The 27,785-nt window shown below is 37.7% G+C and overlaps 1 protein-coding gene across 1 annotated transcript in view; it reads right to left on the bottom strand.

Moving 5' to 3' along the window:
* PCDH15 (protocadherin related 15) overlaps positions 1-27,785 on the bottom strand; it is a 796,162-nt gene that overhangs the window by 413,832 nt on the left and 354,545 nt on the right. The window contains exons 13-16 of the mRNA XM_069981835.1: positions 22,980-23,173; positions 19,879-20,011; positions 17,401-17,480; positions 13,617-13,710 (exon numbers count right to left, since the gene is read on the bottom strand). Coding sequence (XP_069837936.1) covers positions 13,617-13,710; positions 17,401-17,480; positions 19,879-20,011; positions 22,980-23,173 — 501 coding nt within the window. The remainder of the gene's footprint in view (positions 1-13,616; positions 13,711-17,400; positions 17,481-19,878; positions 20,012-22,979; positions 23,174-27,785) is intronic.

Raw genomic sequence — 27,785 nt, 5'->3', positions numbered from 1 at the left:
CCTTACTAGCCCAACCTAAGTTTCTTTCCAAACCACAGAAATGCATTGAAGAGGCATTTCATTCTGAATTTCCAAAGTATCTTACAAGAGATAATGTTAAAATAGCTAGCAATTGAATAAAAACACAAATTCTCCTGAATTCTGATTTCGTATCAAGATGATTAATCCATCACTGATATACCCACATGTCTGATTGCAGAACCACAGATCTCTAACATAATTATTTCTTGTTATAGCCTGTCACCAATTAATACTTGTCATTTACTTTATGTGTCTAAAAATTTTACTGATAGGCAACAATTTACTATTTAGCGTCACTTATTGAGAGGTTTTCTTTCTCAAATTTAATGCTTAAACTTGAGCTGAAAATTACTTTCAAATACTTGTGTTTTGATGTATTCTAAGGTATGTATGACTCTTATATACTTATTTATGTCCATTGTGCCGAGATGTTGTTGGGTTATGTTACATTAATCTGCTTTTGTATAACATTTATTCTGATTTTCTTTTTTATTCCAAGTGAATTAAGACTTTTAGAAATGGCATGACATACTTGAACAGTTTTAGCTTCCAGTGATATACCATGACATGTGCAATATGCGGTGCCTAAGAAAATATGCAATGTAATTGGAAATTTGCTGTAAGCAGTCAGGCAAGTCCACGGGGAACAGACAAGAACTCCAAGGTTTCAAAAGTAATAAGAACCTTTGAGGTTTCAAAGCAGACTACTGATCCTTGTTGCATACATTTTTTTCTAGGTTTCTACAATTAATAAAGGTGTCATCCAATCATAAATTGGAACATAACTTTTATAGTTCTGTCTAAAAGTAGACTTCAAATAAAAGGGGATTAGCAGAAACAAAGGAAATGCAGAAATTTTCTTTAAGCTTGACAGGTTAAAAGAATAGGTAGTAGAATTTACGTAAAACACAGAATTGTGCACGGGAACATTGGAGATAAAATTAATGACTCAAGTAACTCGCCAAAAATGCAGTCTACATAATAAAACCATATCTTATAAAAGAGACAAAGAAGGTTAATAATATAGACAAGCTGCAGAAGCTTAAAAACAACACCAAAAAGTGATGCCAGTTTTTATGACTTTGCTCAAAATTTGTCTAGATTGCATGGTAGATTTTCATGTTTTCTGGCTATATATAAGTAAGTCATTATAAGTCATTTTTTGATAGTAGAGATGAGCGCAACCAGAGAATGCTTGAGTCCCATCTTTCGGCATTTAACTATCGCTGGCTGAATAAGTTGGATGCAGTTCTACAGAGTTAGGGAAAGCATGGAAACAGCCAAAGGCATCTTGGGTCTATCAGAGCACATACTGTAGTATTGAGGGCCCACTCTTCAATTTTACAGAGCATGTACATGCCCACTTTTAATTACACAATAAACTTTGGTGCTACCATTGCACATACAAGCTAGAAATTAAGATGAGTCTTGCTATAGCTGTACATAAAAATAACTAAGCCTTTTAACCTGAGATATCTTTGATCCCATCACAAGCGGAAGTCAGCTTTTTAACATAGCTAGCACCCATCGTCTATTAATTTAGGTCAATTCCTAAGCCCACTCCATATGCCTCCCCCCAAAAAAAAAGACGTACTTGTATATCTAACAGATGCCTTAAAAGAACAGTGGTCCAACTCTCACCCCCCAAAAAATGTACTTCATATTCAATGTCCCACCTGCACTGTATGGACACTGTACAGAGTATGTGCTTTACCTCAACAAATGTTGAACACTAAACCATTGTTCTTTGAATTAAAGGGGGTCTTAACAATCAGATGTTTACCAAAATAGATATCACTAATACCATGGGGAAACAATTGGCAAGAAAGATCATCAATAAAAATTTTCAATTCAGGGACTCTTGTGCCGGAATATATATTTTACTATACAGACAGTAAAGACATCTATTTCTAGGCTCTCCTATTTTTTAGTCCTATACTGCAAATGAGAAAAGTTAATTAATTAATCTTTGCACTATGCGGTATACAAATGGAAGATGGGGCAAGGGACCACAGGGTAAGTGTAACAACTTGATTCATGAATACGCTCTACCATCACTAGCTATGACGTAAACCGCACCAGGGAGTGGAATCTAAGGGGCTGCTGGCCTCCAACAGTGCCCACCACAAGGCAGGATGGACTTGCTGTGGCAGGCGACACCCAGGCCGCTAGCCCTGTCTTGGCTTGCTAGCAGCGGCGGGCAAGGTGCAGCTGCAGACAAGTAAACCGGCAAGCTGGAACACAGCAGGACTCACAACTGCAATTGGGATAGCAGAAACAGGCAGGGACTGCAGGTAGCTGGTACCAGGAACAGCAGGAACCAGGAATGGCAGGAATCACAGGAAAGAATAACAAGAAGGAATCACTGGAGAGCTGGGACCACATGATAGGAGACATGCAAAGGCTCCAACAGGAAACGTGAGGATGGGTGCAGCTTTATAGCGAGGTGATTGTGTACATGACCAATTAGGGATACATTGTCACTTTAAATTAAAGCAGAGCCAGCTCACATGCTCCCGAGGAGACGGGAAAGCACACGCTTGACTGTCTGGGAGGAGAAGGCACTGCAGAAGGCTGGGGACGCCCGGGAGCACTTGCGGTCAGGAGGATGAGCGCGGCTGCAGGCAGGAGGATGAGCGTGGCTGCAGCCAGAGGAGACAGGGCGGCTGCGGGAAGAGGTACGTACTGCGGCCGTGGCTGTTATAGTAAGCATGAGATGGTCAAAAACACCCCCTAAGCTACAAGCTAACCAGCTTTACATCAATTTATTTCTATCTGTGGAAGCTGCATTTGACCATATTATCCCATGATTGTTGGACAAAACTTCTGAATTGGTCAACCATGGGCCATGCACTCACTAAAGATACAGTCAATATAGTGATGCAGAAATTGTGAAATGTAGTATCACACATTGCCAAAGCTTCTCACAAAATTGTCTTGTGTTGGTGTTGATTGATGTGTCCTCAATGCACCTGGTGCACCATTTTTGAAGGTGGTATAAATGACCATTCTTATACAGAACTATACATGTTTGAAGAACATAATTGGTACCTTTACCATTTTTACAATTACAATGGTAGCCTCATGCTACTTTAAACAAAGGCAAATTATAGTACTGTCCACTTTGGCACATGCATGTAATCAGGTCCACATTGTTGCAGGTAGGATAAGGTAATTGCTATTTACACACTTTTATTCTAGTGGTAGCACTGCTCTAAACATTGTAATGTTGTTTGGTCCTTGCTATACTTTTCCATAGTACATCTATAATTTCAAATGTCATGTGCAAACAATTCATCAGCCTCATGGTTCCAGAACTGAGCCAGAAGCTGAGATTTGAGCCAGGAGCTTTAAACAAACTACTGCTCATTGTACTTGAAATAATTTACTTTTGTACAAATAAATACTGTATTTTACGTAAATGGCATTTGATGTGCTTTTGTTTCGCACCAAGCAGATTTGCCCATTTCCTAAACAATAGATAAAATGTTATATTGATTGAAGAGTTCTTCTGGGTTTATAAACGTTTGCAGATTTTTATTTTTATGTTTTTACTACCATTTAATTTGAGTTGTTGTGAAAAGCATTTATTTAAGTCCACAATTTAGGGTATCACTGATTGCATGTTGTTTTCTAGTCACTAAATGTGTATCAATTCATTATTTTGCTGATGACACAACGAATATGACACTTTAAAGAAAAATGCATTTACCATGACAGTTTAATGTGTTATTTTCAAGTTAAGACAACAGAGGTGACTTTAACATCCTCTCCATGGATTTTTTTTTCTCTTGCTATTCTGGCCTTATTCCTACCCTTTAATTCATTGTTAGATGTGAAATGCTGCTTCTAGATGGAATAAAGCCCAGATTTGATGACAAACTGTAAAGATCTGAACTCAGCGCATAAAAAATTTATTAGTTGGTTGTCATCAGTAAGTTATACCAGAATATACATAGTTTTACTCCAAATATCCGTATATTTGTGGGATATTTTTTAAACCAAACCGGGAACAACCACAAAACATCTCATACTTAGAAATGAGAGAACAGGTTCAGGTTCGAGTGCACTGGAAATGCTCAGCATTTGAATTTTAATACTGAGTGATTGGGTTCAGGCAAATCACGCAAATGCACTCATCTCTACCCATACTCCTTTTGGGACACATTTGCATAATCTATTACGCTTTTTAAATTTTGTTTTCATTTAATTGCCAAGCAGTACAAATAATCATGTCTGTCTTACATCTATATTGCCTTATGCTCATGTTCACACTATGGAATCATACAACCTCAGAGTCCACTGAGCTGCACTAGAACATCCTCATACTTCTATTTGATCCTTCTTTACCTCCACATGTCTGTGGTTTCCTTTTTGTCTCTGATTTTTTTCTGTTAGATTCTATCACATTTGGTACATAGGAACTACTTTATCTGTATAATAAAAATGAAAGTCTGTCAGTCTGTCTGTCCTGTATAGACTTCAAAATGCCTGAACCGTTTGACCCCAAATTTGGCACACTGATACATTGGGTGCCCGGGAAGGTTAGAGCGAAGGTCCCGTCCCAGCCAGATGTACAGGAGGGGAGGGGAAGGGGGGAGTGCACCCCATAGAAATGAATGGGAATATCTCCACACTGCACACACAGGTGATATAATTAGCTGCATCTCTGCCCAGCAGTAAACGGCAGTTGAGAGCCTTAGCAACCAATAGGATTACTACTTTCATTTTCACAGGGAGCTGTGGTTGCTAGGGAAGCTGCCTCACAACAGATCCACAGAAATAACTGGTAGACCCCCTACTCCATCTATACAGTACATGTATACAGGGCCCCCTACTCCATCTATACAGTTCATGTATACAGGGCAGTTTCACCAGCTGCTGCTGCCCTAAGCACTAAACCTGAAGATGCCCCATCTTCACTCACTAATTAGCATCAGAATACGTAGATTGGTAGATTATAGCTCCAGACGTCACATTTAACACCGCCACACCAGACCTGACCAATGGCGCCACACTGTGACTGGATAACAGTGTCATACCAGACCTTACCAATACCGTCATATTGTGACTGGATAACACTGCCATACCAGCTCTGACCAATACCGCCATACTGTGACTGGATAACACCGCCATAACAGACCTGACCAATACCGCCATACTCTGACTGGATAACACTGCCATACTAGACTTGACCAATACCGCCATATTTTGACTGGATAACACCGCCATACCAGACCTGACCAATACCGCCATACTGTGACTGGATAACACTGCCATACCAGACCTGACCAATACTGCCATATTGTGACTGGATAACACTGTCATACCAGACGTGACCAATACTGCCATAATGTGACTGGATAACACTGTCATACCAGACCTGACCAATACTGCCATACTGTGACTGGATAACACTGTCATACCAGACCTGACCAATACCGCCATACCCCCCCTTGAAAAGACACCATATTTTTTGGCAACTCTAAACGGGAGCTGAGAGACTAGAAAAATAATAAAGTTGTTTCCTTCCCCCTGCTCCTTGGTACTGCCCCTCTGCAGGGTGCTGCCCTAGGCAGACCACGAGTGCCTAATGGTAAATACGACCCTGCAGGTATACATGACACTACTAGTATACAGGACCCCAAAACTATACACTACAGGTGCACTGGACCTCCAACAACTATATTCTACAGGTATACATGACCCTTAAACTGTACACTACAGGTATACAGGACCCTCAAACTATATAGTACAGGTATACAAGACCTCCACCAACTATACACTACAGGTATCCAGGACCCTCAAACTATAAACTACAGGTATACATGACCTCCTCCAACTATACATTACAGGTATGCAGCACCTTCATCAACTATATACTACAGGTATACAGGACCCCCCGAACTATACACTACTGGTACACAGGACCTCCCTCAACTATACACTCCAGGTATACAGCCCCCCCAACGACACACTACAAGTATACAGGACCCCCCAACTATACACTATAGGTATACAGCCCCCCACCCCCCAACTATACACTACAGATATACGGGACCCTTAAAAACTATACACTTTAGGTATACAGAACCCCTCCAACTATGCACTACAGGTATACACTAATTTCACTGATAAACTCAGATGAAACAATATCTTTTAGAAAATTGCAGTTTCCTGTTAAGCATCATTTACAATGACAATAAACATTGCCCAAGGCCGGTCACCGCAGGTGGCTGCATAAATCTGAATTCTGCATGTTTTCTGCATGGACAATGTTGTTGCTCCAGAGTTGTATCAGGTAAAAATCTTTATGTCTAGACACCTGTCAATAGCACTGCTAATATTGTATATAACCAGGCTCTGTATAACACTGCCAATGTTGTATATAACCAGGCTCAGCATAACACTGCCAATGTTGTATATAACCAAGCTGTATATAACACTGCCAATGTTGTATATAACCAGGCTCTGTATATAACACTGGCAATGTTTTATATAACCAGTCTCTTTATATAACACTGCCAATGATGTATATAACCAGGCTGTAAATAACACTGAAAATGTTGCATACAACCAGGCTATGTATGTAACACTGCCAACATTGTATATAACCAGGCTGTATATAACACTGCCAATGTTGTATATAACCAGACTGGATAACACTGCCAATGTTGTATATAACCAGGCTGTAAATAACACTGCCAATGTTGTATATAACCAGGCTCTGTATATAACACTGCCAATGTTGTATATAACCAAGCTATGTATACAGTCTGATCACATGACATCTCAGTTTGGCTATTAAGTATTTAGGATGTTTAAAGTTTTTAGTTTATTTCTAATGTGCATAAGCTACAAATTTACATAAACAGTGCAGAACTGTCAGGTATAAGGGCTACTGGCGATTTCACCTTAAACAACAACAAAAAAAGACATAGATTGGCCTTCTGGGCACCTTAGAACAAATCTAAATAGCACACTGACACTTTATACCCGGGGAGCGCCGGGTTCATTTTCTAGTAACTATAAATTATGGCCCCACAGAAATCCCTATACAGCAGCACATTACATGCCTTAGCCTTTGTGGAATAAATATGCATGGGAAATATTTGTTAATTTTAGACACTCATGGGGCATTGCCAAGTTTTGTTTTTTTGTTTTTGTGATTTTTTTTTTTTTAAATATGTCTATTTTATTATACCTATAGGTCTATCAAATGATTTAAACCTATGCTCACTCTGGACTTAAAAGTCCAGTGGGTGGTACTATCAGTGACTGAAGGTTGTCATTGTCAGTTACAGATTAGGACCTCCTACTGGACTCCTAAACTCAGGATGATCAGAGGTTTAAATAAATAAATTACTAGTTATGCTGGGTGTTTTCTACAAAACTATTTATCTGCTTAACTCCTAACTCCTCTATTACATTCTGCTTGCAGATTGGACTACATTTAGGATTTAACGTACCTACCCCAATCAAATTGCCAAAATATTTTAAAATTGTTTTCAAGTTAAATTTTGTAGCATTTCATGATACATTTCCCATATGAGATGAAGTGCTGACTTGTTGTACACTTTTGTTCTTGTTCATTTTTATTTGAGTTGATGGATTCTACCCAAAGTATTTTACTGGTAAAATATAATTTGTCTCTAAATGCAGTTACAAGGACGGTCTCCTAACAAATCTTCCTAACAGATATCTCATGTTCAGTTTCCTGGCTCTTTCCATGAGAAAGTGGCAACGGATTCCGTGATTTACAATTTTACATTTCCATGATGTGGCAGGTAAAACAAAAAAGTTTCAGACATTTTGAGGATGTAACAAAACCTCAATTATTCTACTCTTTTCTAAAATATTTTACTTTTAATGTAAAAATACTTGTATGTAAAATTAAGGCAATGTCTTAACAAAGAACAAAAATAAAACATTAAGAATTCAATGTTTTTCTCTTTTCAGAGGAGCTATATTAGTTAAGGGGATACAATTTTTCCAAGAAACAAGCCTTAGTCATTTTCATTTTCTAGTTTTCAATTGTTCTACGACCCAAAATCTCAGTGGGTCTAATGTTAAGGTGAATGTATGATCAGGTAATTTTTTTTTTTTTTTACATTATACGATCAGCGCCGTTCTTTTCCCATGCACTGGCCAACCTCGGACCACTAGGGGGCAGGCCCGTCACCCCCCATATCCCCTTCAGCTCCATTGAATAGATTCACCACTGAGAACCCCCGCCAGTGCCAATCAGCTAAAAAACAAAACAAAAAAACAATGTATCTGATATATTTGGCCGAAGTGCAGAAGAACGTGTGGCGCTGTATATAAACGGAATACTGACTGACTAGTTCTCCTTTGAATTAGTTGAGTGCTGAAGGCCTGTGATCTGTTTATTGTCAATAGGCCCCTTCATCCAGGACCCAGCAACATCTCAGCACAATGGAAATAAAAAAAAATATAAGAGTAATGACTCATACCTTAGGAAATGGAAAAGTATGGAAAGTATTTGAAAGTAATATTTTTATCTTAAGTTTTAGCATGAAATACAAGAAAGAAAACCTCTCTATAAGTAAGTGATACTTAATAGTAAATTGTAACCTATCAGTAACATTTTGTGTCACACACAAAATAATTTTGTTATAAAATGGAGGTTCTACTGAAAGCAATTGGACATTTGGGCATATTAATGATGGATTATTCATCTTGATTTGTAATAGTAATCTGAAACTCAGGAGAATTGCTGTGTTTATTCAATTTCCAGCTATTTTAACATTATCTCTATTAAAATACATCTTTGGAAATTCTGCATGAGCACCATCTGTGAAAAGCCTTTTCAAAATTTTTCTGTGATTGGGGAAAAAACCTAGGTTACCAGACTATATATATATTGTGTAGCAGTGATGATATTTAACTGCAGCTCAGCCCCCATTCGAGTGAGTAGGAGCTGAGCTGCATTTACACCTGTATATAGCTATGGGAAAAATGTATCAGGTAGTTCTGGGAGCAGTGGTGCAAGGAAGTTAACCCTCAATTAGCTGTAAAGGCTCATAGGTCATTGAATGTTAACTCACCACCACTGCGCCCAGAACACCACTGGTTGAGGGTGGGAGGGTAGAATGGATGTGTAGGGTGGATGTGTAGGGTGGATGTGTAGGGTGGGGGTGGGAGGGGAGATCACCATGGGCACGCATTATTAGCAAAAAAAAAAAAATTACTGCACAGATATGAGATATACAAGTGTCAACTGAATCAGCAGCTTCAGATCATTGCTTAAGCCAACACTTGTTTCTCCTCTTATGTTTATGTTGCCATTGAAGGTGAAGGCTGGAGGAGTCTTCCCAGGGCTGGGGCAGGCCGGCTGGCATGTCCCCAACGACGGGAGGTGCAGTTTTTTAAACTTGGCGCCGGATAATGCCAGACCAGTGAGTAGCGACAGCCGGCACTGGAGGCTGGTCAGCGGTTGCTGGAAGAGAGCTTCTGGGCTGGGGTAGGTTGGCGTCCATGTCCCCAGAAGGTTGGGGAGTCGGCAGCAGGGGCAGATTGAACACTGCGCCAGTCATTTGTGGAAGCTGATCGGCAGTCAACAGCAGCATGTTGGCATTTGGGCTCGGCATTTTTGATTTATAAGACACACTGAGTTTTTTCTCCCACTTAGGGGGGGAATATGTGTCTTATAATGCAAAAATATGAGATATATATATATATGTTAAAGCCAGTTTGATATATCCCCCCCAAAGTTTTTTTTTTTCTTTTGCAAAAATTGCATGCTGTGGTCCTCACTCCTAGAAGCTACTGTCCCAAAGTCTTTATGTCGCACCACACTAGGTACGATTCGGCACATTTTTCATCAGCTTGTAATCCTATTATGAATAATTCCCCTTCCCACCTAGAGATTTACTCTTTTATTAAGGTCATATCTGCAGCTTACCCCAATTTTTGGACAGACCTACACTCAGTAACTATAAAAGAAACATACAAAACTTGAGCTTGTTAACCCAAACTCATGCTTGTCCCCTACATCTGATTTTCATAATATAATCAATTTTGCCTCTTTTGAGAGGTGCTATAAATGTTGGTTAAGGAGATACAATTTCTCCTAAAGATTGGGCTTAGTCATTTCTGAATGGGACTACATGTGCTAATATTCAATGACGCAAAATCTTAGTGGGAATAATAGAGGCAGTTCTCTGTTCAGGATCATGTCTCTTGACTACAGTGGAGAAGGCACTGCAGTGAAATGGTATACTCACTGACTCCTAGTTGATTTTGGTAAAAAAAAAAAAAAATTGCCTTTCTTCAAAGATCCCCCCCCCCCCCCCTTAAAAACAGCACCACTTCTGTCTCTAGGTTGTGCGTGGTATTAGGATTCTGCTCCATTCACTGCAATGGAACTGAGTTGCAAAATCAAACCCAAACTGAATAAAAGTGTGGCCCTGTTTCTGGAGCAAAGCGGCCATGTTTTTCAAACTCCAGATAACCTATTTAATGCTCTTATGTTGCATTGCTTTTAGCTAAAAAAGTAAGTTTATTTCGTGGATATGGCAACATATATCTACAGTATGTCCCATGTCTAGAATCTATATGGATGAATATGCAAGCAGGGATCTCTAGGATCACTTATTGGTTTAGCTTTAAATATGGTTTATTTTATGGCTGTTGTATCAGTAAATTCAAGAATACTAGATTCATATGAAAAATGGGATTATTTTGTACAACGGATGAATGGATCAGAATTTCTTGACCACCACATGCCAACTATATTTTATGTATTAATTTCTATTAAACAATTTCTTCTGGTATTATTATCCTTTTAGTTTCAGTTCTTTTTTTTTTTTTTTTGTTATATAAAGGGGTACTCCAGATCGAGAAAAAAAAAATGTTTTCAGATCAACTGGTGTCAGCGAATTATACAGATCTGTAACTGTATTAGAATTAGACATAGGTGGCAGAAGAGAACACTGTGTCACTGTGTCAGGACTTATAGCAGCTGAAAAGTACTGGAAGACTTGAGATTTTTAATTAACAATAATTTACAAATTTGTACAAAACTTTCTGACGCTAGTTAATTTGAAAACATTTTTTCCCTCTGGTACCACTTTAACTATTAGTCTCAGAATATTACTTCTTTCTCTATTCAAAAACAACCTGCTTATTCCAACAAGTTTTAATAAATATTACTTAGAAGGTTATTAATACATTCAGACATAAGTAGTTGCTATTTGCTTTCAAACTTCCTAATGTCCAACAAAATCATGAGCAATTACAAACTATATTACCTTCAAGTCGGTGCCTGATCGTCTCCCAGTTTCTTTGTTTATTATGTCTTTATTCATGTTAGTGCCAGGAATGGATAATAAACAATGCCATTGCATATATTAGATTGTTTGTTTGAATTTACAGTGATAAAATAGCAGCTGGCACTGTATGTGAATATCAACGCTACCATAAAAACATCTTCAGTAATGATGCAAAGTTGTTAAACATAAAGGCCAAGCTTGCAAAACACATCATTGCTGGAACATTGCAGGTCACAGAAGCACGGTACATAAAACCTGTTATGGTTCACTACATGCAGAATTAAAAGCTTACCGCTTCCTATTTTCTCAAAGAGCAATGAAAACAAGGGCATGAAGTGACCTAAATAAACATTTATGCTTTTATAAAGTGCACATTACACTGGTAAGGTATTAATTTCCTGAAAGTGACTGTGTTCGTAAGAATAAAGTGTGCCTGATAACATGTGAAGGCTACCCAGCAAAGGCCATACATCTACAGAAATCTGCCAGAAATCTTACCTTTTTAACAAAACATTGGCCAGAGAGTTACAGATCAAGGGATGTGGCCTGCAACAGCCATGTAATTGGTAAATCATTTGTATGACCACCTCTCTAATAAAGTGGTATCAGAAAATATCAGTCAAGGGACTGCTATTCTCTTTACAGGTAGGCAGAGGAAGGAATTCATGACTTCTTTGATTAATGTGCCCTACTGTAAGTCAGGCGGGAACAACTAGACATGAACAAATATACATTAGGAACAAAGCGAAATGTGGGGCTTTGAAATCTGCTCAGCTCCGTGACGCTCCTCCCTGGATGTTGGGTCCAGTTCTGGGAAACTGGGAGGAGTTGACTTTGTGTGTGAATAATCATTTTTGTGGTTTAGGCGTTTGTGTACACCAATATGGCCAAACTTCCTTTTCCTCTGCTATAGTTGCTTTTCCTCTGACATAGTTCCTGGAGCAAAAGAGTAACCAAATTCTAGGGGAAAATTGTTTTTTGAGACAACTAGAACATTCCCATTGAAGTCTATGGGAGAAAAACGCCAATTTGCAAAAAAAAAAAGGAAACACCAAACCCTCAGCATGCTGCCTTTGGGAAAAAATGAAAACTGCCACAGAGTCTCAAAATCGCTAGAGAGGAGAGAAAAAAAACATATGTGTAAGGCATATCATAATCTTCCATTGATTTACAGCTAACATCTGGCCCCTGCCATTTTTGCAAAAAATAAATAAATAAAAAGGTCATGGCATTTTTGTTAGGAAACACAGAGAGGCCCAGCAAAGGCCATCTGGGACAGGGATACCCTTCAAGTGAGCTAGGCCTTCCTAATTGCGTCATTGACCCGGAGCTGGCAGCGGTATTATTGGATTGATTGATAGATCTGTGCCTATTGTTTGCACAACTCATCCAAATGAGCATACACTAATTCACCTTATCCTCACTCCCTTTGTTTTACATGTATTACTGTACTAAAAGGCGCCCCTTCTCTCCTTTCTCTGTCCATGGCATTTTTGTTGGCATTTTTTCATGATTTTAAGGCAGTGTTGTGAAGCCAGACGAACAGCTATCTATCAGTGGGATCAGTTTGGGACATGATTTGCAGCTGGCAGATTCACTTTAAGGGGGTTATCCAGGGACCAGGAAAGGACCTACCTGTCCTGCTCCGCAGCACTCCACTTCCTCCACTTTCCTCTCTATCTCGTTAGTATACCTAAACCTAGAAAAGAGGGGGGAAGGTGCACATTGTGAGCATTGTCTACAGGCAAAACCATGCCAATATGTAATGTCCAATAGCTGACTGATATCGCTGCAACATCAGTAACATTAGGCAGCTATTCAACATCTTATACAAGCTTCACCTGCACACAATGCTTGCACCTTGCACCTGCCCTGACAAAATGGCCAGAAGAAGATAGCAGAGCATCAGCAAGCAGAACAGGTAGGATCTTTTTGGCTATCCAGATAACCCCTTTAATATAGTATTTATTAGGGAGGAGCGAATCTGCTGAAAGTTCGGGTTCACACAAACTCGATCAGAATTTGAATACTGCTGTCTGGAAAAGGTGAATGGAGCCCAAGTACTGCCTGGAAAATATGGATACAGCCGTAGGATATATGTGATGGAGCTCAGAAACATATATATATATATATATATATATATATATATATATGTAGATAGATAGATAGATAGATAGATAGATAGATAGATAGATAGATAGATAATATATATATAGTGAACCTTGTTATTTTGCAAAAAAAGAAATGACTGAATGACATTTATTCAATGAAAACAATGAATTGCTAAAATTAGAGACTTACACCATCAGGCCGGCCATCGGATGCTGTGACTATCAAAATATAACGGTCGGTACTTTCTCTGTCTAAAGGTTTTGCCAAGATTAAAAGTCCAGAGCTAAAAAAAAAACAGGAATATGTAGTTAGCAAGATGTTGTTAATTAGTGTTCATATTATTCTCAGCATTAGGCCTATGTTCCCATTTCGGGAACCGGGAACCTAACGGGGGAACACGTCTGTCTCATTAAATAGAAGGCTGCTAATATAGAACGCAATATGTCTGGGAATATAGCCTTAAAAAGTACAATACATACTCCTACAAGAGTATCAAGGGGTGATGTTTAAAGTCAATATATTTCAATACGTGTAACAAGTAGTGGTCGGCACTCCGATATGTGGTGGTGCCCGGGCCAAGGCACAATACATCAAAAGAAATTCCCGACACTCGCCAAATCTTCTGCAAGGTGATGAATTTATTTACAAGTGCAATACAGACAGACAGATAAAGGACGCGTTTCGGCGTGAAGCCTTTCTCAAGAGACTTATTGAGAAAGGCTTCACGCCGAAACGCGTCCTTTATCTGTCTGTCTGTATTGCACTTGTAAATAAATTCATCACCTTGCAGAAGATTTGGTGAGTGCCGGGAATTTCTTTTGAAATATATTTCAATAGTCACTTAAAGTGTTAACACTGTTCACAATAATGTCATATTGTAGTGATGACAGTTATACAAGATGTCAGCTATACAATTTTGGTGTAAAGTACCAATAGATGGTCTGAGGTTGGACTAAATCTAAAGCTGTACCAGACACTGTTATAAACCTTTAGTTTAAACAGTCCTTTAAAAAAAATGACTTGTTACAAAGTCAAAGTTTTTAAAAGTTTTGATTGTTTGGGGTCTGGGTGTTCAGACTTAAAAAGAGCTCAGTGTTCAGTCTTGAAAAGTCCATTGACTTTAATAGTAAAAATGGAGAAAAAACGTTGACAAAAGAAAAACTGTGTGAACAAATAATAATAAACGTCTGCTGTTTGCAAAAGACGTCCGAAACTAATGATCATGTTCATTATTTTGACGTCCACAGTAAAAAAAAAAAGTCTGTTATTCAATGCATTGTGTGCATTGGACATCCGTCTTCCCATTAACTTCAATGCATTGCCATTGCAATCAGTTAAATAACGGCAAAAACTGTTGTTTTTTTACATTTCAAAATCGTTCGGCTTTCCTTTTATTTTTGACGTTGTGTGAGCACAGCCTAACAGTGTGATTTATCAGTGTGATTTATCATTGTGATTTATAAGAAAACCCCCAACTTTTCCAGTTAAAATACAGAGTTTAGAATATACTTGCTGTATAAGATTACCCCTCTTTCAACGCAAACCAAATAAAACTTAATAAAAATATCAGACAGCAGTGAGATCTGTGGGGCAGAGAAGGAGGTACAGTAATACCGGTAAGATAAAACAGCGGACCAGACGGTCTCCAGTCCGGTTTCCGAAGTTTTTCAGCACCTGCCCTATAAGAGGACACGCGTCGTATAAGACGACTTCTGACTTTTGAGAAGATTTTCTTGGGTTAAGAAGAAGAAATAGCAGAAAAATACTGAAATTATTATTAAAACCATAAAATTGAAAGTTCTTTTTTCCCTGATGACTATATACTGTATGTATATAATTTTTTCATATGAACTGTCGCAATTTGGTATATTTATATGTTTATATGGAGGGAAGCGCTATCTAGAGGCACAGTCGTACAATGCCTAAAGGTAATTCCATCATTCACTCCATAGATTTTAATTCCCTGACACATTTTCTATAGATTACTAAAAGTTCACCATAGATGAACCTGCTGTATGCTACCGGGAAATCTGCCACAAATATTTACTTCTGCAGTTCGATAGTTGACATACTGTATATTAGATACCAGATTTTAAGCCATTAGCAATATTCGAAAATGATAATTGTAAAAAATAAATTGTATCCGTCACTGCCCTTGCTGATAGATTTAGCGTTATTGTGAATTGCGATACTTTTTGTGACAAATGTAAGTGCCAGGTTTATGCATTTTAAATGTTTTACTTGTCTGGAGTTATAGCTCAGCATGAAATATCGTTATTTATATTGGAAACATGTTTCTGCCTCTTACTCAGAAGAGCACCACTGTGTTTGTTTGCAACAATCCATTGAGCATTTCAATAGATGCTCATAGAAACTCATTAATGACACATTATTATGCTCGTGTCATGAGGTTAATCTCTATAAAACAGAACAATTCTGTAAGTAGAATTATCAACACAAAGAGAACTTAATTTAAGACATCATTTGCTAAATAATATATTGGGTTGTATGTCGACTAAATGCAAAACTAAACTACAAACATAAAAAGAATGGAACAAATCAGTAATAATGTCACCCTACTTCATCTCTTAATGAATATATTTTAGCTCTCAGTTTACAAAGCACAACCAATTTATTCGACTAGGAAAAGCATGGTAATCTTTTCAAAAGGTGTTAATCAAATGTTGGGGCAAAGCTTCAATGGAAAGTGCTGTGTGTATGCATGGAAACTTCTCTTCTCCATACAGTAATGGATTGTGTTACTATTACAGATGCTAAGAGGAGAGGTGATTCATCCACAAGACATAGGTATTTTATTCACAGTGGTTATATCTTGTATGTATTGACAGACATGGGATTAACACTTTGGCACCTGACGGAGCCTAAAGGCTCCTATTCCATAAGGAAGAATAACTATCATCAATGGCATATGACAAATATTTTACAACAGGGTCAATACCTTGTTTTTGTTCACCCCTTATTGACTCAAGAAGCTTGTTTTTGTCATGGAGCTGTTGAGGTTGTATGGTGCAGGTTAGAAGTTAAGTGTGTTTCATATCTAATACTATCAATAGTCAACACGGACTAATCTTCAATGCTGGCTATTTAATTGTTTAGAACCATACAAAATGAACAGCTGCATTCAATTAGTTATATGTCATGTCAGTTGTGGTTCAGGAGTCGGAGCTGCCTTCTTAAAATTATATCACATGAAGTCAATCCATTGTTATAGCAGCCCAAGGCCTTAAGCAAGCCTCCAAATACATAAGAATAAGAAAAGTTACACAAATCATAATATGGCAACTTTTAACTTATGGCAAAGTTTTAGTAGAATTTGGTATATTTTACGGTAAAATGAAGGATATTATTAGAAAGTACAATTAGGCAAACAAGAAGCAGGCTCTTTTATGGCTCTGTTTATTGAAAAATAAAAGAATTAGTCTTTAAGGAGTGTGCACGGAACATGGGAATAAGGCCGTATGAGTAATTCAATCAACGTTGAACAGGAATATTTCCCTAAGGGTCTCTTTACACACACAGATTATCGGACAGATTTTTGCTGCCAAAGCCAGTAACAGACTATAAACAGAGAACAGGTTATAAAAGAAAGACTGATATTGCTCCTCTTTTTAAATATATTCCTGGTTTTGGCTGCATAAATCTGCCAGATATCTGTCAGGTAATCTGTATGTGTAAAGGGGCTCTAACTGTTTTAAATGAGGTTCTGCATCAACTTCGGACCTTCTATGTAACTATAAATCATAAATATTAAAATATAAATGAACTTTGCAGGCAGCCTTGTACTGCTACATGAATATGGAAGACTTTAATAACTTCTAATATTCCTAGAGTGTACAGCAGTGCTTCATATTCCTGATATATAGAACATTTAATAAACAAAACACTTTGACAAAACAAAGAAAGCTCAAAAGGGTAAAACCGATAAACAACTACGAGCAACTAGATATCTTACCTCACAGATAGATTAAAGACTTTCTGAGGATCTCCATTTTCTATCAAATATTTAATTGGATCTCCTTCTCTGTCCGTAGCCTAAAATATAAAATGATCATGAATGTCCTTGTTAATAGCATTGTTAGTAAGATCATCAGTAAAGACGTACTGTAGACTGGGGCAATTTTCAGAAAACTTTTGCTAACTTTTGCCCCATAAAAACATTACTAGACATTGCACTATATTCCATAGAGAAAACTGGGAAGAAGATTAGTCAAAAGTTTAAAAAAAGATCAGAGTTCCCAATGCTGGTCTTCTTTTAATCTTCGTAGCCGTTTTTTCTGTATTTTAATGAAAACCAGACCTTTGGTGCACTGGGTTCATCCCTCGACCCCTCACTGCACCATCCCACTCACCTACCAGCTCCTACACCCCTTTCTATTTTTACATATTAATATATGCATAAGTATTCATGTAGCTCTGTTATTATTAGATCTTGTGTATGTACAGTAACAGCTCCATGTATGGCGCCAGGCTTCCGAGCGAGATCTGGTCAGAGCTGAGCTACGTGACTACTTATGCACAGAGGAGGGGGTGTAGATGCTGGCACCCACAACCACAGTACAAAAAAGGGTTAATTTGCATATTTTGCTTTCATGAAAATACAGAAAAACAGCAGCAAGGAAGAAAGGAAGAAGACTGGATCAGGAACTTTGCAGCTACAGGTACCTATGTATAGGTTAGTATGTACTCAGGGTACTTTTATATACGGATTTGGTTGTTACATTTACTATGCATCTTTTCTAGCCATCTTAAAACCATGCATTTTATCTCACAGCTTAATCGCCATCTTTATCTATCCCGACAGCAAAATATTTATCTACACACAGGTGCAAAGCAAATATCTAAAAAGCAATGTCACTGTTGTTTATTCACTTAGGAGAAGTAAATATTATATACAGATGTAGCTGAGTTTGGAGAATTTTTTTTTTTTTTTTAGCTGGATGAGTTTTCGGTGGTTTTCCAAAGTTCTAACTTTGTTATGAAATACAATGTAAAGGCCTTTGCCCTGTGCATGAGTCCCATCAATGCATTTTGATTAATTATACTAGAAAATTATAATATACAATTTGATTAATTATATTGTCCTTTCAAGTATAGAGTTTTGTTGCAGTAACTAAGCTGCTTGGGTAACACTCTTACAGTACAGTGACAGGACAAAACTTTGTCAAAAACATCATTCTATAATAAATATGGACTTCCCTGTAGAGGAAAATTGTAGTCAATGCAAATGCAACTTATATTAATATATTATGAACATTGCATATAACTGTCTTTATGGCTATATCTTGACAGATAGAGTTTATTTTATTGTGTGTTTCTCCTTAAAGGGGGTCTCTAGTGTTAGAATAACATGGCCACTTTCTTCCGGAGACAGCATCATTCTTGTCTCCAGTTCAGGTGTTGTTTGCAGTTAAGCCCCATTTACTTCAATTGAATGGAGTTGCAAAACCGCACCAAAACTGGAGACAAGAGTTGTCTCTAGAAGAAAGGGGCCATGTTTTCCTAATGCTGGATTATCCCTTTAAAAGTTTACAATGGCCTATTTGAGAGAATTCAATAAAATGCTTTTTCTTTATAATATGTTACCAAGCAAATCTCATATACACATTGGTTAATAAGCTTTAAAGCGAATGTACCAGTAGTACAGTGCTTTGTGTGTGTTTTTTTTTTTATATGAATAGACCGGCGCTGGCACAGGAATTTTTAAAACTGCGGACCAGTTCCCGAACAAAGCGCCAGTTTATTCCCAGGCACTGTCCATGCATGCAGCACTGGAGGCGGGCTGGCCATCCCCTAGTGTGACAATCTCCTCTCTTTGATGCGGATCCATTGATTCTAATGTAGCTGCATCACAGAGGAGTGGGCAGATTGTCACACTGGGGGCCTGCCAGCCCGCCTCCAGTGCTTTATGCCCGGGAATAAACTGGTGCCGTGCTCGGAAACCGGGCTGCGGTTCAAAAAAAGGACGGCGTCACCAGCATCCCCATGCTGGCGCCGGTCTATTCATATAATATATTTGTACATTCATACAAAGCAATGTACTATTGGTACATTCGCTTTATGTCAGCAATGTAGTAAAATATTAAAAATACTACTATTTAAATTCAGCACTCCTTTTATCGAGATGGGCAAAGAGCAGCTGACTTTTGGGTATGGGTCTATGGTTGGATCTCATTGACCTTCACTGATTTCCTCATCTGAAAAATCAGTGCATATGTCTTACTGCTACCACTACACCCTATTCTTTATCTGATATATTTGTTCTTTTATCTTTTATGACGCAATGAAGCAACTATTCTAACAACTGTTTTGTAGTGCACACCACAAGAACACCTTTTCAAGTTCTAAGCACAGCTAGAGAAAACTTTTGTATTATCAAGGATGCCAGAGTGTTTTGTTGTTTAAAAGCTAATGATAACAGTAATTAAAATACCTGTAGATTTAGAAGAATAGCTCCTATGCGCATTGCTTCACTGACTTCAAGGTTGTACATCAATTGTGCAAAGCGCGGAGGACTCTGGTTGTTTGGTGGAAGGACTTCAATGTAAACGGTAGTAATGGAGCTCCTGCAATCAACAATACAAAAATATATAATTGCCTGCTTTATTTAAGAATAAGAACTAGTGATTTACTGTCTTAAAAGAGATATCTTGAAACAATACAAAACAAATGTCAGAAACCTCCTAAAGTAACCCGTAAAAAGGTGTTCTTCTTACTTCATTTCATTGAAGTGGTATGAATTCAAATGCCTTGTCTCTCTCATAGACAGACACAGAAGATTTCTAGTAGGAAAAGGGGGACAGGACCTAAATATTCAAAGTTATCATGCATAACTCATGTATTATTTTTTGTCACAATTACATTCATACTCACTTAGTAAACTATAGTGTATGTTCACACAACTTTTTTTTAGCTCAGTTTAAAATTATGTCTATCAATTTATTCTAAAATAACGGACATCATTTAGCAGCCTGCCTCCCCTTAGTGCAATGACTGTTGTTTCCACATTATTTTAGTTTGGGGTTACTAATTGGCCTTTGGGGTGTGGCTTAATTGAAAAGTCCCCCAAATTTAATAGTAATAACGGAACAACTAATAAAAAAGCCAACTGTTTGCAAAAGATGTCTGAAAATAATTGTCATGATCGTTATTTTGACGTCTGCGGTGCGTATTCAATACGTTGTGTGCCTTAGACTTCTGTCTTTCAATTGACTTCAATGCATTCCATTGCCGTTGGTTAAATCGTGGCAATAACGGATGTTATTTTAAATTGCAAAAGCAGCCGCCCTTTCTCTATTTTTTACATTGAGTGAACATAGCCATATATTGGGTTCATAATAATTTATGCAGGTGCCCATCAAATTCTTTAAGGGAAAGAGTAAAGCATAATGATCAACCAAAGTGTAACAGGCCAAGTGTAACGAGTAAGGACCCACTGTGCTATTAAACTAATTTGACTAAACAGAGTTTAAGTATCTGTAAGTTTTCACCCTTTATCCCACTCTATATTTGCTTCTATTCTGCTAGAGGACACCAGGTTGCTACCCCAAGAATGGTTCTGTGTGGATAGCATCATGGCTCCTTAGGGATTAGGCAGAGATGGGTCTTATCCCACTCATGAGCCATGGGCTGACAGCATGTACAAAGTCAGGCACAGGGAAGAAGGTTGTGTCAGACAGCTTATGTTTAGAGACAACAAGGTCATACACAGTAGAACCATATGATACAGAAAGGTTAGGCAGAAGTGGTGTTGAGGAGTCAGGCAAGGGCCAGACACATTGGAAAAGCTTCTCAGAGATACTCTTACTGGGATAAACAGGGTAATTGGTGTATCAGCCTAAAATACAGTAAATAGTGCTTGGCAGGGATATGTATATAGTTCAGGAAAGCATATGCTGGCGGTTGTTAAGCAGGACACCTTTTAGATATATGTGAAAAACAAGAAATATAGGACATGCACAGCTAGATAATGGTAATGGGTGCTAAATGGTAAGCATACAAACAAATATAACCATGTCATAGAGAAAGAACTATGCCAGAAAATACCATAGCACACCAAATAAAGTATAATAAAAGTACTTTATTAGAACAGGTACAATGTTAAGGATAAATGATCCCACAAGCTTAAAAACATTTAAAAATAATAGACACACATGGAGGTACCCGGTATGGTACCATCCACAATAACACCCCAATAAAGGGTATCACACACACCCTGTACAAGTAAAGTGCAGATACAAGGTATAAACCACCAAAAAAAACAATATATAAATATAAGACCCAAATTATACACGTGACCAACAATACCAAAGAGTGCGCACTGTGACCAATAATATAAACAGGTATTGAGAAAATTGCTATACAGGTATTATCAATTATCCATAGATTGTATCTAATTATTTATTACATTTGTGTATAAATACCAATCCCTAACTTATGTACAGTACCCCTGAGGAAGTCCGGTTAGGCGGACGGAACACGTGGGTATCTCTCCCTTAACACCCCATCACCACCCTGTTACCCCATATTCATGGTGACACTTTGTGATTTAATTTCAAAAATTCTTTTGACATTTTCTTAATACCTGTTTATATTATTGGTCACAGTGCGTTCTTTGGTATTGTTGGTCACGTGTATAATTTGGGACTTATATTTATATATTGTTTTTTTGGTGGTTTATACCTTGCATCTGCACTTAACTTGTACAGGGTGTGTGTGATACCCTTTATTGGGGTGTTGTTGTGGATGGTACCATACCGGGTACCTCCATGTGTGTCTATTATTTTTAAATGTTTTTAAGCTTGTGGGATCATTTATCCTTAACATTGTACCTGTTCTAATAAAGTACTTTTATTATACTTTATTTATTTGGTGTGCTATGGTATTTTCTGGCATAGTTCTTTCTCTATGACATAGTTACCTTTTAGATATATGTTCAGAAAATAGAAAACAACATGGTTCTTAGGCCATTGTCGGTATTATATTACTCCAGTAAGCTAGATGGTCCTGTGACACAATGACCCCAAACACAGAAGCAACAGCACAAAGGGACCTAGAGAGACGTAATACTGATGGTGATGTGGGAGCCAAGCATATATTTAAAGTGTCCTGCCCAGACAACCCCTTTTACTAGCAGGGAAGGCATATGTATGCTTACTATGGGCCAGTTCAGTAATTATATGAGCAGGAGCATAATGGAGAGCAGAGATCCAAGCTTTAGCAGGAGAGACATAGTTGGGGCAAGGAATGGGGCCAGACAGCCTAGCATTTATAATTAGCCAAAAGAATAGTACACTGAGAGACTGACCAGTGGCAATACACAAAGAAATATCTACTAGTTTTACCACAACCAGAAATTATGGTTATAGATAAAACAGCCATCTACTATATTATAGATAAAATTATCAAACAAAAAAAAATAAAAAATAAACCCATAAAAATAATAAAACATAGTGTACTAATTTATTTATGAATGCACATCTCAACCCCTCTATCAAAATGTCTATAATAGATATTTATTGTACTAATACATACCTTCTCTGTGCTATGGGAGCATTGTCAGAGGCCTTTACAGTAAGGGCAAATGAGTCCCCCACTGCCAGAGTGACTCCAGGAGTAATAGTGATGACCCCCGTCTTGCTGTTAATGACAAACTGCCCCTGGGCTCCAGCTAGGATTTCATATGTAATTTGACCATTAGCTCCTTCATCTGCATCGACAGCTGTAAGCTGGAGATAAAACAACAACACAAAGAAAACATTTAATTTCCATAATTCTGTTTCTCCTTGACTTTACTTCAAGTGAAACTGTATGATGTTAAGATTAGAAGAAACTGTTTCTTTTAGGTAAGAAAAAAAAAGTATACAAAATCCCATTGAAAGAACTCATTAGATGGGATTGTAAAAAAATAACAGTAAATAATAAATGGTAATTGCAAGTTTCTAAAATACTTCTATGTGGAACTTCAACCTTTGGAACAGTTTAGCTGAATGGTAACGGTATTTTCTGTTAAAACCAAATAAATCCCCAGTAAATGTAAGTCCTTGAGCTATTCTCTTCTATTAATTTGCTAAAAATGTATTCAGTTGCGTCTTAGTCAAGTTCAAATGGGAGAAAGCAGATAGTGGCAACCAATATGACTGCCATGGATAGACCCATGTTGGTTGTCACTAAGCTCTTTTAGAGTCCTGAAAGGCAGAATAGACTACACAGAATAGACTATACAGCAGTGTAAAACATTTTGTTTAGCTAAAGTGTATGGCGTCTCTGCCTGCTCTGAGATGATGTATCAACAGGAATAAAGAAGTTTCATGTAAACCGTGAGTGGCCTCAACTTTCTCTTTTACAACACATATTGCTAGATTTTATGCTTTTCTTATGCTTTCAATGCAAGCTGTCTGCTCAGTTGTCTTTATTAACCCAACTTCCTGTCCTATGTATATCCTGTAATGAACTTCCTGTTTTTGTGTACACTGTAGTACTTTTATATAGTGTGAACATAGCCTAAAAGTGGAAGGAAAGCATGAATTACTACAGAAAGGTAGTAACATTTACCAATATATGTTCATTTATTAGATTTTATAATCAGACATAGCAGCTATATTGATTGTCTCTTTTATACATGTAACTAAGAAACAACTAATTATACAAATGGTAACTAACAATACATCTAACCTATTATGTTGTATTGTAGGATCAACAATAAAATAGATGGAACATTGATTTTAATTTTTAGCAAATGTAAAAGCTACAATGTAATCACTGTAGAGTTATCTGGGGTCATACAATGTTGCTACATATATTGCATATATTCCGATATTTCTTTAAATGGGTTTTCTGATAATGGGACATTCCCTTTAAATAGTAAAATCTAAATGTATATGACTTCTTAGTTATTCTTTTACATTGTACTGTACATACTGTGTTAACATAGATTACAGACATGTTGAATTGCATATTTTTTTCACTGCAATAGTACTATAGAAAATGTGTATTGCTTTGCTAAAATATATGTGCACCAGATACAAAATATATTTCAATGTGTTTTATAAAAAAAAAACACAATATATATTTAGACTAAAGGAATGTTATTGAATATAATGCTGCATTAATAATTGAAGCGGATCAGAGGGATTAGACGTCCAGCGCATTTTGCACTACATAGAGACAACATAAAATTTAACTGTAGAATATACTCTGATGGTAAGCTTTCTGGAAATACTCTGCCATGAAAGACAAAAGCAAAGTGTAGATATAATAAGATTTTTTATACAGTAGTCCTAATCCTTTATTTATAAGGTATAGACAAAAAAAAAATCACAGATTCAAGTAAGACAATATCTGTATGTTTATAAATTAAAATGGTTTTCCAGGATAAAAATAGAAAATGCAGCACCACTCGTATCCCTGGGTTGGGTATAGTATGGCAGTCAAACTCATTTGATTTAGTGAAAAGTGCAATACCATATAAAGATTTTGTACAGAGGTGACAACAGGTGAAACGTGATTCAGCATGATGTAGAAGTGTGCCACACACAACATATGTCACATGATCAAAATCCCCCAAACCCCCAATCCACTAGCCCTAACCCATTAGTGACCACTAATATGCCTTTTCACGGCGGTCACTAAAGGGCCTTATTCGGATTCATACGGCTTTATATTGTTGGATTGGAAAAGGATCTGCCATGCTTCTGTGCCGGCATTGTTGGAGATCAGCTGTCAATATTATAGCTGATATCCCGCTGTGACTACCTGGAGTAAAGAATCCTCAGCTCCGGGTAGTTCACCCATTAAATGCAGCATAAATGCAGCATATAATGGGTTCTGATGGTGTTATACTTACCAATGAGAAGTCCAGGGGCCTGGTCCTGCTCCCGATCCATTTCCATAGCAGTCCCAATGGTCTGTCATGAATATGTCTTTACACAGCCATTCCAAAGTCATAGCTGTATAGATTGCCTGTTGGCATAATGCTGACATACACAATACACTGTACTACAGTAGTAGTGCAGTGTATTGTATCAGTGATCAGATCACTAGTAAATGTGCACTTTTGCAACTAATGTACACCAGTGTAAATTTTTTAAAAAAAGTGCACTAAAACAAAAAGAAAATCCCCCCATTCTACCCCCAATAATAAAATGAAATTTATCACCCATACAAAATAAATACATAAAATATAAAAACATTACAAAGTAAAAATTGGCCCTTAAAAAACTTGGGCAAAATCAAACAACAGTAAAATAGCTTGGTCATTACGGCCCAAAATAGGCCAGTCACTAATGGTTGAAGGAACCATCCAAACATTGCTGCTCTTTTCCAGAAACAGCACTTCTCCTGTCCTCAGTTTGGTTGTGGTTTTTCAGCTTAGTTCCATTGAAGTGAATAGGGCTAAATTTCAATACCACACACTTCCTGTGGAATAGTGAACTGCTATTTTTACAAGTTAGTAGCTGTTTTTATCCAACAAGGTTTTTCATGTGCTGTGGGCACCATAAAAATTAAAAAATCGTTCAAATTCCATTTTAAATTTTAGTGTAATCACTACTTCTTCTTGCTTCTAAAACAGACAACAGTCATTTCAGTAGAAACTCCTTGCTTAACCAATCACTAAAACTACTGTGGTCAGTAATTAGCTGAGAGGGCAGCTCCTGCAGAAATTACTTGGTTTCAGAAGTAGTGGAGAGGAGGCGATCACATGACATCATACTTGGAGCTGCAGAGGATCAGGGTAGGTGGATATGACCCTTTTTTTTTTTTAATTTTTATCATTTTTCACAGCAAACTATTAAAAATGTATGAAGTACAGTATAAAATATCGAGAGGTGTGTAATTTTTATCTTTGGTACACTTCAACTGTGAAAGATAGAATCTATATAAAAAAAAAAAGATATTAAATAATTATTTGATATTAAATAATTAATTAGCATTTTATTGCATGTGCCGTGGCCTGGGACGCAGTGTTGAACCAGGCGGTGGGCACTGGTGTTTTGGGGTGACTTGGTCACAATGGTCAGGAATGGTAATACCCACCCCTGGACAACCACATCACCGGACCTTTGGTAAAACTAGTGTGAGGTGAAGGGTGTGGCAACATAGATGACAGAGTCCCACCTAAACAATGCTTAAACTTTACTGGAAAAAATGTCTTCAGTGCACTACAATAATGTAACAGTGTAACAGTGATTTAGTACAATAAACAGTAAATATCTCAACAGTGGCTTAAGGTAAAGATAAAGTATGAATAAATTGTAGCAATACATAGGGGCTGGATAGGAGCCCTTGCCTAAATACTACTATGCTCTGCCGGGATGTGTGTGAAGTGTGTGTCTTGAAGAAACTTTGTGTACTTACAATTAGATAAGTCTGCATTATCTGACCGCCTTCTACCTACACAATATCAGTGAGTGCCCTGCGAGGTAGTATGAATCCCAGGCATCTGTCTCTGGGTGAAGCTAACTAGTAGAAGTTTTCCTATGTAGTCAAACATAGTCAGCAGAGGGCGGCTTACTTGCATCTGTGCTCTACTGCAGATTAATCCCACTGCCTTTTCTCTCTCGGGAGTGACTGTCCTCAAGTGAAGATCCAAGGCGTAGGCAAAGGCTATTCCTTTAACCGCGGTTACTCAAAGGTTAGGTTCAGCAGTGCATGACTGCCGTGGCCTCTCTCCACCTAAACTGAGCTGAACAGGAAGACCCCTACCTTATACAGGGCAGTGTGACAGGAACTGTGTGTAATAAAGAGTGAAAAAGGCTAACCTTTCTACCTGTACTGCAGCTGTGCAGAGGGAGAGTGAGACACCTAGTGACTGGAGCAGGGCACGGCAACTAACAGTGCTAGGTATGGCACCTGAGTGAACTAATTTTACCTGGGTGTGTGTAAGACAAGGAGAAACAACCGTAGTGGGACACTACACATGGAGTAAGTATTTGATAACATTGAAAAACAGAAATTAATATTTGCTACAGAAACCTTTGTTTGCAATTTAAGAGGTCAGATGTTTCCTGTATTATTTTTTTTATCAAATTTGCATACATTGCAACAGGTATTTTGTTCCACTCCTCTATACAGATCTTGTCCAGATCTCTCAAGTTTCCTTTCATAGATATGCAGTATATTGAACTAATCCTGGATCTGATCATCTGTACAAACTCTTGGCAAAATAAATATATGCTTAATCGCTGAACAAATTATTGCAGTATAATTTAGGATATGTTACAGCCATATGCAGTTGTGCTTTATTTTAAGGTCCCATGCTGGTTCTTTGGCAGACATAATGCTAATTATTAAAGTAAGTGAGACATCTGTCCTACTTGCAGGAGCTAATAATACATTTTA

The sequence above is a fragment of the Dendropsophus ebraccatus genome, chromosome 8, assembly GCF_027789765.1.
Source record: "Dendropsophus ebraccatus isolate aDenEbr1 chromosome 8, aDenEbr1.pat, whole genome shotgun sequence".
NCBI classification, from domain to species: domain Eukaryota; kingdom Metazoa; phylum Chordata; class Amphibia; order Anura; family Hylidae; genus Dendropsophus; species Dendropsophus ebraccatus.
Note: the sequence above shows the minus strand (reverse complement) of the source record. Positions and strands in the feature narration are given on the sequence as shown.